The sequence below is a fragment of the Nothobranchius furzeri genome, chromosome 17, assembly GCF_043380555.1.
Source record: "Nothobranchius furzeri strain GRZ-AD chromosome 17, NfurGRZ-RIMD1, whole genome shotgun sequence".
Lineage (NCBI taxonomy): Eukaryota > Metazoa > Chordata > Actinopteri > Cyprinodontiformes > Nothobranchiidae > Nothobranchius > Nothobranchius furzeri.
Window position 1 is genome coordinate 44,264,086 of NC_091757.1, and position 17,358 is coordinate 44,281,443.

General features: G+C 40.3%; 2 protein-coding genes across 2 annotated transcripts in view; one reads left to right on the plus strand and one right to left on the minus strand.

Annotated features, from left to right (window-relative positions):
• The window catches only part of iqgap2 (IQ motif containing GTPase activating protein 2), a 42,083-nt gene that overhangs the window by 15,617 nt on the left and 9,108 nt on the right, over positions 1 to 17,358 (minus strand). Inside the window, exons 3-15 of the mRNA XM_015972499.3 lie at positions 15,760 to 15,916; positions 15,323 to 15,400; positions 10,809 to 10,885; positions 9,406 to 9,473; positions 6,839 to 6,952; positions 6,584 to 6,762; positions 5,772 to 5,859; positions 5,447 to 5,610; positions 3,908 to 3,995; positions 3,587 to 3,750; positions 3,350 to 3,510; positions 2,756 to 2,880; positions 2,323 to 2,486 (exon numbers count right to left, since the gene is read on the minus strand). Of these exons, the coding sequence (XP_015827985.3) occupies positions 2,323 to 2,486; positions 2,756 to 2,880; positions 3,350 to 3,510; positions 3,587 to 3,750; positions 3,908 to 3,995; positions 5,447 to 5,610; positions 5,772 to 5,859; positions 6,584 to 6,762; positions 6,839 to 6,952; positions 9,406 to 9,473; positions 10,809 to 10,885; positions 15,323 to 15,400; positions 15,760 to 15,916 (1,627 nt within the window). The remainder of the gene's footprint in view (positions 1 to 2,322; positions 2,487 to 2,755; positions 2,881 to 3,349; positions 3,511 to 3,586; positions 3,751 to 3,907; positions 3,996 to 5,446; positions 5,611 to 5,771; positions 5,860 to 6,583; positions 6,763 to 6,838; positions 6,953 to 9,405; positions 9,474 to 10,808; positions 10,886 to 15,322; positions 15,401 to 15,759; positions 15,917 to 17,358) is intronic.
• On the plus strand, positions 573 to 2,328 carry f2rl2 (coagulation factor II (thrombin) receptor-like 2). The gene is made up of 2 exons (XM_015972501.3): positions 573 to 801; positions 912 to 2,328. Exons 1-2 carry the CDS (start codon positions 738 to 740, stop codon positions 1,967 to 1,969), a joined length of 1,122 nt encoding a protein of 373 aa, XP_015827987.3. The 5' UTR covers positions 573 to 737; the 3' UTR covers positions 1,970 to 2,328.

The window sequence follows — 17,358 nt, forward strand, 5'->3', positions numbered from 1 at the left end:
TGGAACAATGTTTACACAGCATGACCACCGCGCTCGCTCTCAGGCTAATTTTAGAGCCTTCCGCTGAGTTCAGGGGCTTTTCCTTGACCACAGAGACACCAGGAAGGAAGTGACCATTAAACGACCCTGAGAAGTCCTACATTAGGGCTTTTGTTGTCTACAGTTAAACTCAACTTAAACACATTAGCAGCCCAAACAGCGGTCTGGACTTTAGGATTTCTGTGTAATGTTGTGTGAGTTTTATTGCTGGAAGAACAACAAAGTGGTATCCTGAAAAAAAAAAACATCTATGAAACTCAAATAAACAACATTTAGGCACAAACAACAGAAAACAGCTCAAAACCATTAAAAACACTTTAGACACCAAAACCTAATTAAAGTTGGTAATGTTAAAATTATCAACAGATCACAGCTCCCAGTGAGCCACAGAGCAGTCACCCCTACACACACATCCCCAGTGTGTGTGTGTGGGTGTGTGTGTGTGTGTGTGTGGGTGTGTGTATGTGAGGGGAGGCTACTGACGCAGGCAGAAGGAATTCAGTTTTCAGGCCTGAACAGGAAGCCCGGTCCCTGCATCACATGCAGATAACAGCCCTGTCCGCACAATCAACAAGCTGCGCTGGAGGAAACAATCATCAGTTCCAACTCTGAGCCAGGAGACGAACAAAAGCGAACAACATGTGGAAGCCTGAGGACACAAACCCTCGAAAACCGTGAGATGTCTGTCTAAAGGCAACATGGCTGATCCTGTTTTTGGACTACTCCTTTGTCTGATGGCGGTGCAGACCAGTCAGCATGAAGGTAAGTCTATTGTAAACACTTTAGGGGAAAAAATAACTTTTTAGAACAGCAGATAACATTTAAATGTCTGTTATAGCTTCAAATGATGGTTTTATTTGGTTTTTTGACAGGAAACAAAACCAGGAATGAAAGCAACACTTTGTCACCAAGAACTTTTAAAGGATCGTATTCTAAACAGAACCACACCAGGCTGCGGACCGTACTGCTCCCCCCCTGTTCAGAGCCCTGTGTGGAGGTAGACCACAAGGGCCCAGTGACAGAATACTCTACGGGGATCCTCAGCACCTGGGTCATACCTTCATCGTACATCCTCATCATGCTCATCGGTATCCCATCAAACGCCTACATCCTGGCGTTCCTCCGAGTCAGACTCCGATCCAAGTCTTTGTCCACGGTGGTTCTTTACTTGAACCTGGCCCTGTCCGACCTGCTCCTCCTGCTCTCGCTCGCGCTGCGTGTTCACTACCACTTCAGTGGCAACAACTGGATATTTGGTGAAATCTCCTGCCGACTTATAACAGCGTTGTTCTACGGGAACATTTACTGTTCTGCTCAGACGATAGCATGCATCAGTTTGAGGCGCTACCTGGCTGTGGTCAAACCATTTTTATACAGAAGGATGGCGAAATCCACACTAGCAGTGTGGATGTGTTTAGTGGTCTGGTTTCTGTTTGGAGCCGCTGTCGTTCCCGAGCTGCTGGTCAGACAGAGCTACCATGTCGGCCAGCTGGGGATCACTACGTGTCATGATGTACTTCCTCTAGAAGAAAGCAGCCACTCCCCACTGGTGCCTTACAGGCTGATGCTGGTTTTTCTGGGCTTCCTGTTTCCCTTCAGCGTTTGTATTTTTGCTCACATGGCAGTGGTTCACCACCTAGGACAGAGTGCTTATGACTGGAGGCCGTTCGTCAGGGTGAGCACTCTGGTTTTCGTCATCTTTGTGGTGTGTTTCTGTCCCAGTGGCATCCTGCACGCAGCCCACTACATCCGCCTGTATTCCAGTGGGGATGACAGACTGTATGGATACTATAGATTAGCAGTGTGTCTCTGCTGTTTTCATAGTTGCTTGGACCCCTTCCTGTTTATGCTCATTTCCAAAACTGCAGACTCTGAGCTACAATTCATCTCTCTTCACAGAAAGCCTCAGAGACCAGCAGCAATGACATGAAACTTCCTAATTTTACACAAAAAAAACAGGGAAAGAGTAGAGATTTACCACTGGAAACAAAAGCAGCAGCAACACTGGTGCCAGCATGCTGCACATCGTTGTAAAATAGAAGTGGTTAAAATCCTTCCTGGTTTGATTTCTCAACATGTTTTTGTAAAAATGTGAATAAACAAAGCAGACATATTTAACCAATGTTATAAAAAGGATTCTGTAGTTTAACACCAACCAGATGTAAAAGTAAAATCTGAAATATGAATTTGATTTTTCCATGATTTGCACTTTTAGGACACAAAAGTCTTGGGTTGTTCTTCTTCTATAAATGTCTAAAAGTATGAAATAAAATATTGCATTACCTGGCAGAGAAGCCATTTTGTGTACTGCAGGACATCGTGGTAGTGTTTGGCTGTGGTTGGGTTCACTCCCGTCAGCTTGGCTGTAGGTAGCAGCAGGGCTGCAAGTGTCTGCTGGTGATCTCCTGAGTTAAGTGCCTCATTGATCTCAGCTATGGCGATGATGCCTGGAATGGAAGAAGCAAAACATATCAGTCAAATAATAACCCAGTTATGTTCAGTTATCCTGACTTGGGAGGCTTTGGCCCATGGTTTGCTAGTTTCATTTAACAAACAGCACAAAATAAAACATGTTCAATGTAAACCAGCTTAAGTCCGTATAACATTCTTACCAAGGTTACCATCGCCAATGACAACAAAATAAAAACTAGAATTAAAAAAATTTTCCTTAACCGTATTAATAATAACAACTAATAAAAAGAGACCAGGTCCTTACGTTCGTGTTCCTCGTGGACCTGAATGTTAATGGTGTCGATGCATTTCTGAACATCGTTCCACGAGAGGAACTCCTGGCCCTTGGTGAGAGTCTCGGCTCGCTCTTTGATGAGCATGTCAGCATACCTGATTAAATGAATCAACAGTAAACAAACATGATCATACTCGAATAAACGTATTAAATATAAAACTGTTTGACAGATTATGTAGCAAACCTTTTAAAAACAACAAAGGTGTAAAAAAAACTAGAATACAATAGAAATGCACTTGTTACAGCAGCACATACACTTAGAGAAATATTGAAGTGAAATAGTAACAAAAGCACGAGTGCATACACACAAGCAGTAAGCCGATATTGTAATCTACAACCACTAAAAACCACGAATAAAAATGAAACCCGGGTTCCAGAATTGTGCAGCATACTGTAAGGGACACAGACATACTGTGTAAATCTGGTAGAATTGGAATTTGCAACATGCAGCCCAAGAGTCAGTTTGTAGACTTTTATTTATTGAAATGTTTTCATTTACAGTCAACAAATGAAAGGAAAGCACAGATTAGCTCTTCAGGAGTTCCATGTAAGCAGTAGCCATACCTGTTGAGGTTGTCGTGGTCTATGTTGGTAAATCCCAGAGGGGAATCAGTCAGCTGCTCAATCACAGCCTGCAGGTCCTTTGTGTCCAGCACCTCGTTCAGCACCACAACAGCGGACAGCATCTCCACGGCGACACTGAGTTCCTCGTGACTCAGTCCAGACTAAAAACCACAAAGCAGCACCTGTTACCTGTTGTGTTCTGTGCTTCTGGCTGATAACAGAAACCCGTCTTCTCACCCGTCCTCCTTGCAGCTGTAAACTGAAAAGCTCGGCCTGGTAAAGGTTGGCAGCAGTTTGGTAAACGATTGGTAGTAGTGCCTCAAGCTTCATCAGCTCCTCCACCGTCTCCACGGCAATACCAAGACGAATGGCAGCATTGATCCGTGCTACAGCTTCATGTTCTGTTGAGTAGATTAATACAAACACTAGTTTTTCTAACTAAATCCAACTGTCTGGTAGTAAGGACCTAAAGTACTTGGTGTTTTGTAAACTGAGAAGACATTAGCATTTCTATCCTACAACTAATTATTGTTTTACACAGTAACAAAAGGTACTTACTTCTTTTCTCGGCCTCGGCAACGTCGTTGCAAGAGCTGATGATTCTCTGAATCTCCTCTTTGCCCATTGGCACAGACCTCGCTCCATCCTGTGGTGTAAAGGTTGGAGTAGACCAGTAAGATACCAGTAAGACCCCATTAGTCAGCATGCTCCAGTGTGAGAATTACACATTCATTTTAGCAGATGGAGGTGTGTTTTGTTTTTCTTCACCAAGTTTGTCTAAATATGTAATAGGCCTGGGGGTTTTTTTGTTTGTTTTTATCAGAATTCAATATTCCATGGACTAAAGTTTAATACGCAAAATAAAACCAGATATAAACTTTACTCTGGAGAAAAAGCCAACTACAAAATAATGTGTGTTTCTCAATGTCAAGGAACCTCGTCTTGATGTCTTGGTCCCACCCCAGATACCTAGGAGATACATCATCAGGAACCGTCAAGGCGTGTTCCAGTGTCCATGTGCTACCAAGGAGTCTGTCCTCTGTTTGTTAGCCGTTTAGCTAGCTGACAATGGGCACATCGGAGGTGTCTTGCTGCCTTCATCAAAAATTTCCCAGAACACAGCAGAATATTTTCAAAACAATGGCAGATCAGAATACGGCAGCTACTTCGGGGGCACATTTTCTGTTTAAATGTAAGTCAGCTAATTGTAGCTATCGGGCTTATACCTCAAATGTTTTTAGATCCAAAACAGTTAGCTATGGTTGCTTAGTAGTTTCAGCTTTGGTGGCTAGCAGGTAGTAACTCGCTTACATATTTAATTTAACCAATATATACACAATTTAACCAATATATACAGAATTTAGAAAGTAAAAGGATGCATCTATATAGAAACTTATTTGTATAAAATACAACTTTACCTCACCTGACGTGACGGCCGCTGTCACGTGAGGCAAGCCTGTTCCACATAACTGTTTTCTTTGACCAAAGGAGGAGTGTGTCCTCATTAGCAAAGCGTCTGGCTTACCAAGGCACACCCAGTCTTTAAATGGATTTTATCAGGCGCTGCGTAGTAGTGAAATAGAATTACAACAACAGACCTGTAAGGGTTTGCTAAATAATCGCAGTAACATTTTCACATGAACGACACGGTTTATAAACAACATGTGATCTGCTATGTTGCATGGTTACATGTTGTCGCCAGGCAGACTTCCAAGTCTGGGATCATTTATACAAGTTAAGTGAATGATAAATGACCCGCACTTGTATAGTGCCTCTCAGAGTAAGGACTCCAAAGCGCTTTACACCACAGTGTATCAATCATCCATTCACACACACATTCACACACTGACGATGATGAGCTACGATGTAGCTTCCCTGGGGCACACTGACAGAGGCGAGGCTGTCAGTAGCCTAAGTCACATCTATATTAATGCCAGGTTTTCCCAACTGAACTTTGCAGTTACAGTATTAACCAAGTTATTCGTTTCATCCCGTTTACTGCTGGTTATTTTGCTTCATTAGTAAGGGGTAAGACTGCAGCTGCAGAAGAAAACAAAGAGCAGCACTCCGTCTGGGTCGAACAAATGATCAGTTCACCTTTGATTTCTGTTGGCTGAAGGCGGTAAAGTGTTCCAGGTACAAACGACAGTTCTTCTCTTGGACACCAAACAAAGCCAGAGCTTCAAGTCTGAGAGCAGACAGCAGGGCAGCTTCATCTTGGTCCAACACTGCTTTGTTCAGCTGTCTTACTGCTGTCTGGACTGGAGACAAGGAAAGCCCAAATAAACATCAATGAAGGATGGAGAGAATACTCTTATGCCCAATTAAGACAATGCCTCGTATACTTGGCTGAACTTTAATAAATGTTGTTCAATCCAAAATGCTTCTGGTAAATCATCTCTGCATCACGTGACTGTCTCACCGTTGACTATATCAATGCTGCTTTGGATTTCCTGTTGAGTCAGTAGCTCCTCATAAACATCTCTTTCTTCTGTTGCAACTGAGGACCGCTGGCAAATAGAGACAGAAAAAAAATATTACAACATTTGTATCGGAAAGCATGTTCTAGCCGAGTTTAGCTGTAGTTAGCCACGTGATGCTCTGCTTGTACAGTCCTTATAAAGATGAAGGGAGGAGATGTGCCAGACAGTGTGGAGGTCTAATGTTCTGGTTAATACAGCTGACACTGCAGTGACAGGAATGTGGTGGCAGGGACTGGAGGATCACTACACTCCAGTCAGAAAAACCTTAACATGTTTGTTTAAACAAAATGTTGACAAACATGTAAACAAGACGACATCACTTTAGGATGACTGCTGATGACTAAACATCATGTGTTGATCAACAAAAACAGGGTTTCTGACAGATATGTAAGAAAATATCAATACACTGAAATGGTGTAATATTTTGTGTTGTGACACTGAATCAATATTTTAAAACGGTTTATAAATGTATTTTTGAGAATCTACATTGAAACATTTACTGGATCTTGTGATAACACTCCATGTGTGTTGGAAGTTTATGGCCTGAGTTTTCCAATTAAATTCAGTGTTAAAAATAGTAAATATCTGGATTTTTGTAGAATTTATCATATAGTCTCCCCCGTATTGTGTATTATGCACACCTCTAGTTTCTGATCAGTGGTAAACTCAGTAGTGCTGCAAGAACATAAACTTCACTTCAACAATTAAAAAACTGGACAACATTGAAAATGTAGACATTTAGACTCCTTACCCTCCCCGAGGACTGATCCCGTTTACGAGCCTTAGCCTGGCTCAGAGTATCTTGGTATCCTGGAGCCAGAGCTTCCTGGGCATTCCTGAGCATCGCATTAGGATTACTTAATGCAGTCATTGTTATGGATGTCTGACCTTTTTCAATGGCTTCATTGATGGCAATCACAGCAGCATGTACTGAAATAAGAGTTTGTTTAAATTAGTTACTTTGAGTATGACAAAATAAATCAGGATCTAAAAGACAAGGACTCACAAGCAGCTTCATCCACCGACAGTTCATTGGCCAGGATACCTCCGATTTTACTGAAAGCTGGCATTTGAATACCATATTTTTCCAGTTCACTTCTCATATTACTTATCTCCTCCTCTGAAAAACAGCAGTACAATTATGATACAGTACTTAATTATGATGTTATACTTTTTTCCCCCTCCCCCGACTATCCTCATATAAACCCTCTTGATCTATAATGGTAGCGTGACTCATGTTGCAAATGACCACAGTCACCTATTCTTGTCACGTGTCAATCTCAAAAAACGTCATTCACCAGCTTTACTTATTCAATGTAACTTAAAACATTCAACTGACAAATATCACAATAACAGTTCAGAAAGGTTTAAAAAAAATAAATACTGAAATTGATAAAGAATCCCAATCCCATACCCCCACCCCACAATCTCAATAACAGCCTTGAGCTTTGGGATACTTCTCTATCATCTTTACACATCTATATTAAGTAGGGGTTGTATGAACTAGTCGACTAGTCGACTTCACTGCTCTGTAGTGACTTGTTATGCCTGTCATCGACTAGTCGCTGTCAGGTGATAATGACAGACAAGATGCAGTCCTCTGAGAAGACAGCAGGTGACGAGCCCCTGCGCGTCGAGATCGAGGCGGAGGCGACGCGCTGTGCCAGAGCTACCGTAATGACACCCGCCGTAAAACGGACATTTAACCAAATTGTGACCTTTTCCCCCTTGCAATTTAACCTTCCCCTCACCCCCATCTTAACCTTAACCAGCGTTTACATGCAAAGCTCTGATTGTTGACGCGCTCCAGACATCGGCGTCCTGAGCACGGCCACAGTAACATTATCAAATCAGGTGTCACCACCTCAAAAACTAATTTAACACAAGATCGTTCATGTCTGCTCATTTCCGTTTATGTTTTCTGTCTTTTATTTGTGCCTGATGCGTTTCGCTGCTGTGGAGCGGGGCGCATCACCTGTTTTGTCCTCCAGTGACGCACCTCACTGATGCGGCCGGCGAGCACTCCTCTGTTTTTTTGTGGTTGGTAGATCTTTTAGAACTGCAGTTCAAAGGTAACTCATGAGGTGAATATATATGAACCCAGATAGCAGTTTTTCTTTAGGACTGAGAGGAGATGCAGGAAGATAATAAACAGGCAGGACAGAAAAATAGTCAAATAAAAACATGTTAGTTTTTGTACCTGGTGGTTGCAACAAACAGACACCATTGAAGGTAATCAGAAGTGAGGAACAGAAAATGAAATAATTATTTTAATGTTCAGAGCAGCAGGAATTCTGAGAGGCTGCAGGCGCATCAGTGAGTTTGCGGCCACTGCGCAGGGGGAGGGGGGAGAGGGCTGAAGCAGAGCAGTATAGATGCAGAAACTACCGTTGTTAAAAGAGATGTGTTTAACTTTGAAAATGTGGGCGCAATTTTATTTGTCAAAAACTCCAGCAAACCAACTGACGACTCGATTTTCTTTACTTGACTGTCGACTTTAAAAAAAATTAAGTCATGCAGCCCCTAATATTAAGCAATATTTGCCCACTCTTCTTGAGAAACGTTCAAGTTGGGTCAAACTGCATGGTGGTCGTTGATGGCCGGCAGTTTTCAAATTTCTTCACAGATTTTTACAGGTCTGGGCTCTGATTCACGTTTTTCCCCTTCAGCCTCTTTGCTGTCTTGCTGTATAAGTCGGATCACTGTCGGGTGAATCTTCTGCCCATCTTCAACTTTCTGGTAGAGGGTAGGTCTCCAAGAATTTGATGGGATTTTGCCCCATCCATTTTTCCTTCTACCCTAAGGAAAGCCCCACTCCCTGAGGCAGAGAAATACCCCCACATCAGGATCCCGCCACCTCTATGCTTTACTGTAGGCATGGTGTTTTGTGGATGGTGAGCTGTGTTGGATTCATGCAAGGTGTACTGTTTGGTGTTGTCTAATCTGACCATAATAGGCGCTTGTAAAGTTGTTGTCACGTACACAGATTGACCAATTTTTGCCATAATGTCCTGTACTCATTTTTTTAAAACCATGACTACTCAGGAAGCTCTCATGTGAAAGTCAAATGTACAACATTAACATGTGAACTTTTTTTTAATCTAACAGTAATATTTAAGAAAAGTATTTTCATTGTCTAAATGAACATTTTCAATTCTTATTCAATTTTATATGTATATATATATATATATGATTTATTATTTGCTTTATCTATCTGTCAAGTGTCCTTGCAAACCAAAGCCAGTGTATTTGTTTAACTTTTTTAATGAAAGTCAAAGATTTCACTCCTAATTTGCTCGTTTTCCATCTGAATGCTTGATTTATTTTATATTACAAGAATAAAAAGTTATTTGAACCAACTCTTCTCATCTGCCTGAAAGCACACACTGAAATTTGTTGTGTTTTTCAATTAAACCCCAGAATTAAACAACTTGTCCTCAAAAGAAGATACCTATTAAATGCACACGATGGTATCAGCCCCCAAGGCAACGCCTACCCTTTTAGTTAATGATGCACTCAATTTTTCATTTGTTGTTTACATTTGAATAAACTTCTGATTTCTACAACTGTTACCTGTGAAGTTCACTTTCCCCAGCAGGTCCTGGATCTGAGGTGCAATTCCAAGTTTATACAAGTACAAGCTGAAACAAACCATACAGAACACAGGATTCGTTAAAAAATAAATAACTCAGAAGTAAACATGCAACACACAAAGAAGAACCCATGTATGCTTTTATTTTCTCCCATATGCTTAAACCTTCACCACATGGGGGTGCTGGTAGCTCAGACTAGACAGCAGGACTCCTCTCAGCAGATTCAGTTCAACACTATAATGAATGCAACAAGCAGGTGGCTGGAAACTTCATTAAACTTTCATCCTGGCAGGTATCTGATAAGTGGTGATAAATTATAGATATTTATTGAGGTTTTTGAATCAGCACTGCTCTACACCGAGCTGCTGGTGGCCGTCCTGCTCTTTGAACACACTGTAAGTAAACATAAGACGCACTCTGTCCTTGCGACACAGTGGGCTTCAAACACACCAGAAAAGTGTCTATTCAAAGGGTAATGTCCAGACACGCAGGCAGCTGACTGAGATGATGACAGCAACAGCTGACTCAGGCAATTTTTAAAAAACAGCAGGATTACAAACAATCACCTGACAAATGTGGGAGCAAAAACCTCTTTTCCAGACAGAAAAACAAACACACAAACAAACACGTCTCCAGTTGTTGACCAGTTTGTGTGCAGAAGCACCCACTGCTTTGCCTCTCGACTTTGTGGGGCTTGCAGGAAGGAAGTGCACGTGTGTGCATAAGCAGGGAAGGAAACCAAATCTCCCGGGACCTGACTGAAACGCGACAACAGAGAAAACAATCCCGGCTGCTCATATAACCACTCCCCCGAATCTGGGTTTGGATGACTGCATGAGCAAGGGCCAAAAATGCACCGCTGCGTTCATTCAGTCACCTAAACTAAACAAAGCTACACCAGTATCAAGCCAAAGGTTACTGTACAAGCACCAGCTTCCAAACGTTTCTAAACCATTCAACCAACGATCTACATGTCATAATAAAACTTAAAGACATATAATAGTTTAGAACTTGGTTAAAATGCATGTTAAACTATTAGTTTAGGATTAAACAGGCCTTTTAGTGTCACCGTTAATGTTGTGAGTTTACATTCTAAACTGTTGCTCTAAAACAGCTCAAATCAAAGTGTTCACGCCTGATTTTAGCAGTAAAAATTAGAAGAAATCTGCAGCAGAGACCAGGCAGTAGCAGCTTAATCCACCAGTTTAGGTTTCTATTCAAGAAGTGAAATCAGACTCAACATTCCTTTAACACCTTCAGAAAAAAGCCACAAAGCTCCGTTCCAACCAGATGTCAGACTTCATAGACATGAGAGAAATTTTGGCATTAGTGGAAAAAAAAAAGACGTATAAAGAAGCTGTTTTGGAATCTTTTCAGTCGTACCTCAGTGCATGGATGCAGTACACCACCTTGGGCATGTTTTTGCGGTCGTATACATCAGTGGTTTCTGGATAAAATATCTGAAAGAAGAAACCATTAGGAGTCTTTTCACTTTTCATTTAGCTGCAAAAGAGGCATAAATATATCATACAGCTTGTCTTTCTGAACGGAAACATCTGAAAAATACAGCAAAACTCCAGAAATATCCAAAACAGCTATTTTTTTCTGGCGTAACTTAACATCAAGTGTTTTATAAGCTTCATGCAGGTGCTGGGTAATCGTTCCATTTACATCACACCAAGCACTTTATTTTACAGAGGTTTCTTTAATTTTTTTAAATGTTTGTAGTTAAAGCAACACACTTGCATTACAAGAGCAAGAACTGTAACATTTCCTAAGAATGTGTTCAATATTTTATATTAAAACACCTCCAGGAAGATGAAGCTGTCAAAATAAAGTCCCTGGTTTGTCAACAAATTACCATAAAAGGTTTTACATGTGTGTATTTCCTGTTATTCCCACGAGACAGCTCTGTGAGGTATTTTGTGCTATCTCATAAAAGATGCAATGAGGTTATACTGCTCTGTTAGTCACCTTCAATACTTTTTCATTTGCAAATTTCACTAGCTGGACAAAAAAGCTCACTGAGATTAAACTAAGGAAACAAATGATAGTTTTCATTGGACAACTACAACAGAGCTGAGTTTGATGCAGCTGTGACAGTTAGTGAGTTGTTTTCTGTTGCAGGATAGAAACTCCTGGTGTTGAGAGAATAAACTGCAGTGTAGCCGTCAGAAAATAACTTTTTAGTCAAGTGAACAGAAAACTGGACTTTGGCCTGTTAGCATGGAGATCAGTGTCCACTATTGGATAAAGGTCACATGACGTGTCCACACTGACCCTGTTGGAGATGTGTGGGATTTTTTTTTAAAAAGGGGAACCAATGTGACCCACCCAATATGCCTGGAGTCTACTTTAGGTCATATGTTATAGTTCACAGCAAAATATGCAACTAAACTGAAGTCAGCTGTTTTTTGCTCTTTTTGCCCCATCAACAGATGTTTTCCTCCCTGATGACATGGGCATAATCCTAGACGATCCTTCATCGGACTTAAACTACTGAAAAGGTTTTAGGGAGCGGGTTAGGTTTTATACTCATATGTTAAAACACCACAGAGGTCAGACTTCAGACTCATTGAGAAACAGGATCGAGTCTCTAGTTCTTAGAGCAAAGTGAAAAATGGATCCAACTCAAAACAAACAAGTGCTGCAACACTAAAGAAATTCTTTATTCAATCATTTTATGGCCACGCTCTGTATGTGTATGTGTGAACGTCTTACTATTTATCATTATTATTAATTATTATTGATACGTTAATCAAACACAATGTAATACAAACATTAAACAATTACATAAAATCTGCAGCAGACCTCCAAAAGCATTTTTTAAGTAGCACTAAATAGTTTTAACACCAAGTCCTTAGTAGCAACTTCACACTTAACAGTTTTACGGTTCGGGCCACCCGTAGCAGTTGTAGTCTACCTGCTTTATGGCAATGGAGGCTTACTGTGTCAATTGCAAATATAAATCCTACCAGTTAACATTTTAATTTCACTGACTGTGAATAAAAAGCAGAAAAAATTTGCTGGCATCCTGGCAGAGCCTGGAAGTAAAAGGAAGAGAGTAATGTACTTGAGGGTGAAGCAGTTTAGTTGATGAAATATTTGGGTTTTTTTTTTCTTGACTAATTTTTGCTAACTTGACCCTTAACTCATTCACTACCATTGACGACTTAAGTCGTCATTTGCATTTTTTTACTGTTTGAAAATCGGAACGAGCCCCCGCGCTGAGAGAACAAACATCTCTGCCCTGAAGCCGATCTTCATCCGCATACGTCACACGTCATGTGATCAGGAAGCAGAACATCAATGTGTTAGTAGATCGTTTTGGGCCGTTCCTGTAAAAAAAAGTGAGGCACGAACTGGAAAAGTGTCTGCTGATCACAATTCGACAACGGATTATGAAAGAACGGATAATGCTGAAAACACTCGGATTCTTCCTGATGTAAGAGGTGAGTCTCCGCTTTGTTTTGGTTGTTTTGGTGTCGACATCATCCTAGCATGCAACGTTCTGTGACTCTTAAAAAAATAGTGAGAAATGCTGACAGCGAAGGCAGTTAGCGATCAGGAAACGGCTGGCAGTGAATGAGTTAAAGCTGCTTTTCGGAGTTTTCCTCTTTCAGAAATTATGTATGATTTGTCAGAAATCCGTAAAAGTGATCATCTTATCATGAACTGTGATATAATATAAGCAATAAATCTTTTTTTTTTTTGCTAAGCATGCCCCCTGCCCGGCAGAGCTCCGTGCAATAGGAAACTGAGCGCCGACCAGAACTAACCAATAGCGTTAGACTACCGCTTACATGCTTCATATTTAAGGAATACCTTGGCTAATGCAGAGTTGATGAACTTTTCATGGACAAGAAAGTCTCTAAAATATAAATATATGAAAACACAACATGACATGAGAATAATATTCATAAAACAACGTGTTTTCGCTCCATTTGTCGGCTACAGAAGCACATTTATAAACAGAAACGTGAAGTCGCCATCTTAAAAAAACTGAGGAGCAGCGTTTTTTGTGTGATACGCTTGTCAGCCACTAGATGGTGCCATTGGATAAGAGAAATACTCCGGAAAGCAGCTTTAAGGACCCGTGGTGACACAGGTGCCACAGTCAAACATCTGCAAAATTGCTTCTTGAGTCAAATATTAAAGTTTGAAAACCCCAAGTGACATTCTATTTATACATATTGAAAATTGTTCTTATTCATTTCATTTTATTTTTTTCTACATTTTGATGCATTTATTCCAATATGTTTTCTAATTCAAAAGGGTTGGGTTCTAAAGGGGTAAAGAAAACTAAAACGTATACATCGATAAAGATGATGACGAACAATGATGAACATTTTTGTTGACGAAGACAACAAAAATTGACAGTAATGAAAATCCAATCAGAAAACGGAAAAAAATGGAAGAACGACAAATGAGCCAATAAACAAATGGAACAGGGATCTAGATGAGAAAAGAACCAATCAGAGTTCAGAGCCAGCTGCAGTTTGAACACGCTGCTGGTAACAGTTGAACAATTTAAGTCTAAAATGAGAAAATATCCACGGCTGGGAATCAAAGCATTAAATGTGACAATCTGAAAAGTATTTGCTTGGTGAATACACATTTGCATGAGTTTCCTGAGTGGGTGAGGTCAGGAGTAGATTGCTGCAGCTCAGCCGATCCGAACTGACAGAACGGCGCGTCTGGTTGTTTCATCATTTTTGTGGCTCAACTACAGCAGATATTAGCTGCATTCGGTATTCGGAATAGTTTTGGTGAGAAAAAAACATTCAGGTGGTCCAGAAAAAACTTTCAGGCATCTCACCTTGGTAAAACAGTGCAGGGAAACTCTAAACACCTGAAAACAACTCTTGCCTATAGTTTACCTCCTTGCATTATTAGAGTAACACCTTTTAATGTTTTGAAGATGTCATTTCCTGTAATGTTTACAAATATTACTGCACATTATACAGATTTGTTTATTAATTTTGAGAGACGTAATTTCAAACAGTCAGTGTGCATTTTTGGTATTTTATTGTTTTTCTTTTATTTTTATAAAAAACATATAAAAAGAAGTTTTATTGATCCAAAGTGTGAAACGTGAATTTTTCATTATTCTTTACAGTGTCCAGTAGGTATATCTAACATTTCCTTTACAGAAGGATTATTGAATCAGTATTAAAATACATATATTTTAAACGACTAACATAAGACTAAAATTAATACAATGTTTGGTCAAAAGACTTAAGACTAAAACTAAAAAGATTTCTTGTCAAATTGAACACTGGGGTGAAGCAAAGAGTTAAAACCAAAGTAAACATCGGTGCTGCCTACACTTGTTTGAGGGAGCTGAAGGAGGCTACAAATTCACAGACTGATGGTGACCTGGCTTTGTTGCTACTGGACTTATAAGTAATAATTTTAATAAGTAATAATATCCAAAAGTGTGGAAATCTTTTTAACTTTTTGAGTTATTTTCTGTCAGCTGGCTCATGTTGGCATTAGCTTGTTGTTACTGCTAGCTATAGGAGGCTGCAGCCGGGTTGTTTATGACAGTTGTAACTCCACTTTCAACCAGTAGGAGTGAGAAGCAGAAAACTCGCCAAGTGTTACCTTACCTGCATTAAACAGTAATGCTTCCATCTTGTGTTTATAATTACTCCCATTAAACATGTAACATGAGGCATTTCATCCTAAATCAAAAACCTGAGATATGCCTAAACACACACTCAGGTTTCATCAACCACACATGAGTAGCCCAGGGTGTTGTTTGTAAACATTGATATGTAGGCGTGAGCTGGATAAATCTGGAAACAGACTAAACTCAATCTGCAGGTCATCCGTTTACATAAACATTTGTAAAAGCAAAAGAAGTGACGTCTAAATGTCAGGTGCTTTCTTACCTTAGGGAGGCCCACTGACTCCATTGCTCGGAGCCACTGAACTGTGTTGTCGGTGTGTCTGAAATGTAAACCTTTGCTCTGAAAATAAACACGGGAGTGCAAATGTAAAAACAACTCCACATCACTATGAAGAAATCTAAAAGAAAGAGTTGGTGCGTTCATAAATATAAACACGCAGTGCGGCTTCTGAAAATATATTAATGACTCAATTCTGATAAAGATTGTGTAATGTATGTCAAAGGTCAACTGTAATATTCCACTGAAATGTGTTTCAGCAGAGCAGCTGCTTGCTGCAGTGTGGCCGAACGCTGTCCCGCCACCTTTCACCTTTTCCTGTTTAAAAACTGACAGGAAGTGCCTGAAACTTCTGCAGACTGTGATGTAATCCGCAAAATTCAAATATATCACATGAACGAGGTCAATAAAGCTGCATTTACCTTGTAACGAGCCTGATCTCTGTCATATATCCGTTTTTGAGACACCAGTTTCGGGGCAAAAAAAATGGCAAGTTTTCCAAGATAAACACCGTTTCTAAGACCTTCCTCCAGCTCTGTGGTGGGGGGCAAGTTCTCCTCCAAGCAGGCCTCCATCCACCTGGACACAAATGAGCAAAAACACACCACAACAGGGGGGTTGTCAAAGAAACATTTTGCAACATTGGAGTAAAACATGAGAAAAGTGAATAAAAGGGATTACCATTTTAAAAAGTACTAACTATACACATTTTTAGATTAAATGCTTGAAAGCATAAAATTTGCAATTCTCCCCCACCCCCAATAGCACCATGGTCACTAGTGTGTTTACTCTGCTAGCTGATATCTGCACAAAGATATTTGGTGGCTGAATGCCTGCATGTATGCAACACTTCGATACTGGATTTAGTGCAAAAGGAACTCAGACTGTAATACCTCTAACTTTGCTGGATTAAACGCTGCTGCCAACAAAGCTGCAAATGAAAAGATTAATGTGGATGGCTCGCTAATCACTTTAGCTTTTTTCCAAGGGTAAACACTGGTTTGCTGTAAATCAGAAAACACTGGGCCACAAGGATCAGAAGAGATCATATTTACTAATTTAGTTCAAAGGGTTAAACTGAGTTTTGAAGATGTCATTCCCTGAGAAGGAAAGGGGGCATTGTTGCAGGCAATGCCCATGTGGGAGTCTTACATGCTTCAGAAAGGAGGCTGCAGACACATTTCAGCCTGACGAAGCTAATTTAACACCCTTTCTTTAATCTAGAGCTAAAATGGTTAAAAGTCCAACTGGAAAATATGATTTTATCCTTTTCCCTGAAATATTTGGACTCTTCCAAAAAATAAAAACTAGTAAATGATTTATGAACACGCTGAATCATTGTACTGTACACATTACCTCTCCATCTACAGACGGCATCACTCTCTTCCTGAAAACTTTATTTAAAGTCGGTCATCACACTGAGACTGGATTTAATCTCTACAGAAAACAAACAAGAAGCTCATGGGAAACAAACTTGCTTCTGATGCATTTTGGTGTTTTATCCTACCTCCCTTCACACTTAACACCAATTAAACCTTCCTCCTCCCACATCTACGCTGATGACACCTTGTTTAGATTAATTAAAGCTGCACGGATGCTCAAACGATCCGGTTTGACAAAACATGTGTCAGCATATTAAAGGTGCACCAAGCAAAGCAAACCCAGCAAAGTGTGTAGATTATACACCCGGAGGAATAAAGCTGGTCCGACTAACTGGGAAGAAGAGTCCTGCTCTGTTTACTGGTTTATGCTACAATCAGAAAAGCAGCTTTTTAATGCTAAATATTAGCTGATACACAATTCTCCTCCATGTAAGTAATGTATATAAGATATAGTACTGAGTAGGTAACACATTACTCCGGTGAGACTTCACTTCCTGTACTTAAAACAAAGGGAGACTTGTCCCCTGAAACAGGACAGAGTAGTTCTTCTGTTTACATCCATCCAAAATAAAAGGGCTTCCTGTCATTGTCCAACTTGTGACCCACGGTGGTAAACAAAAGCTTTCTGGAGAACAGGTC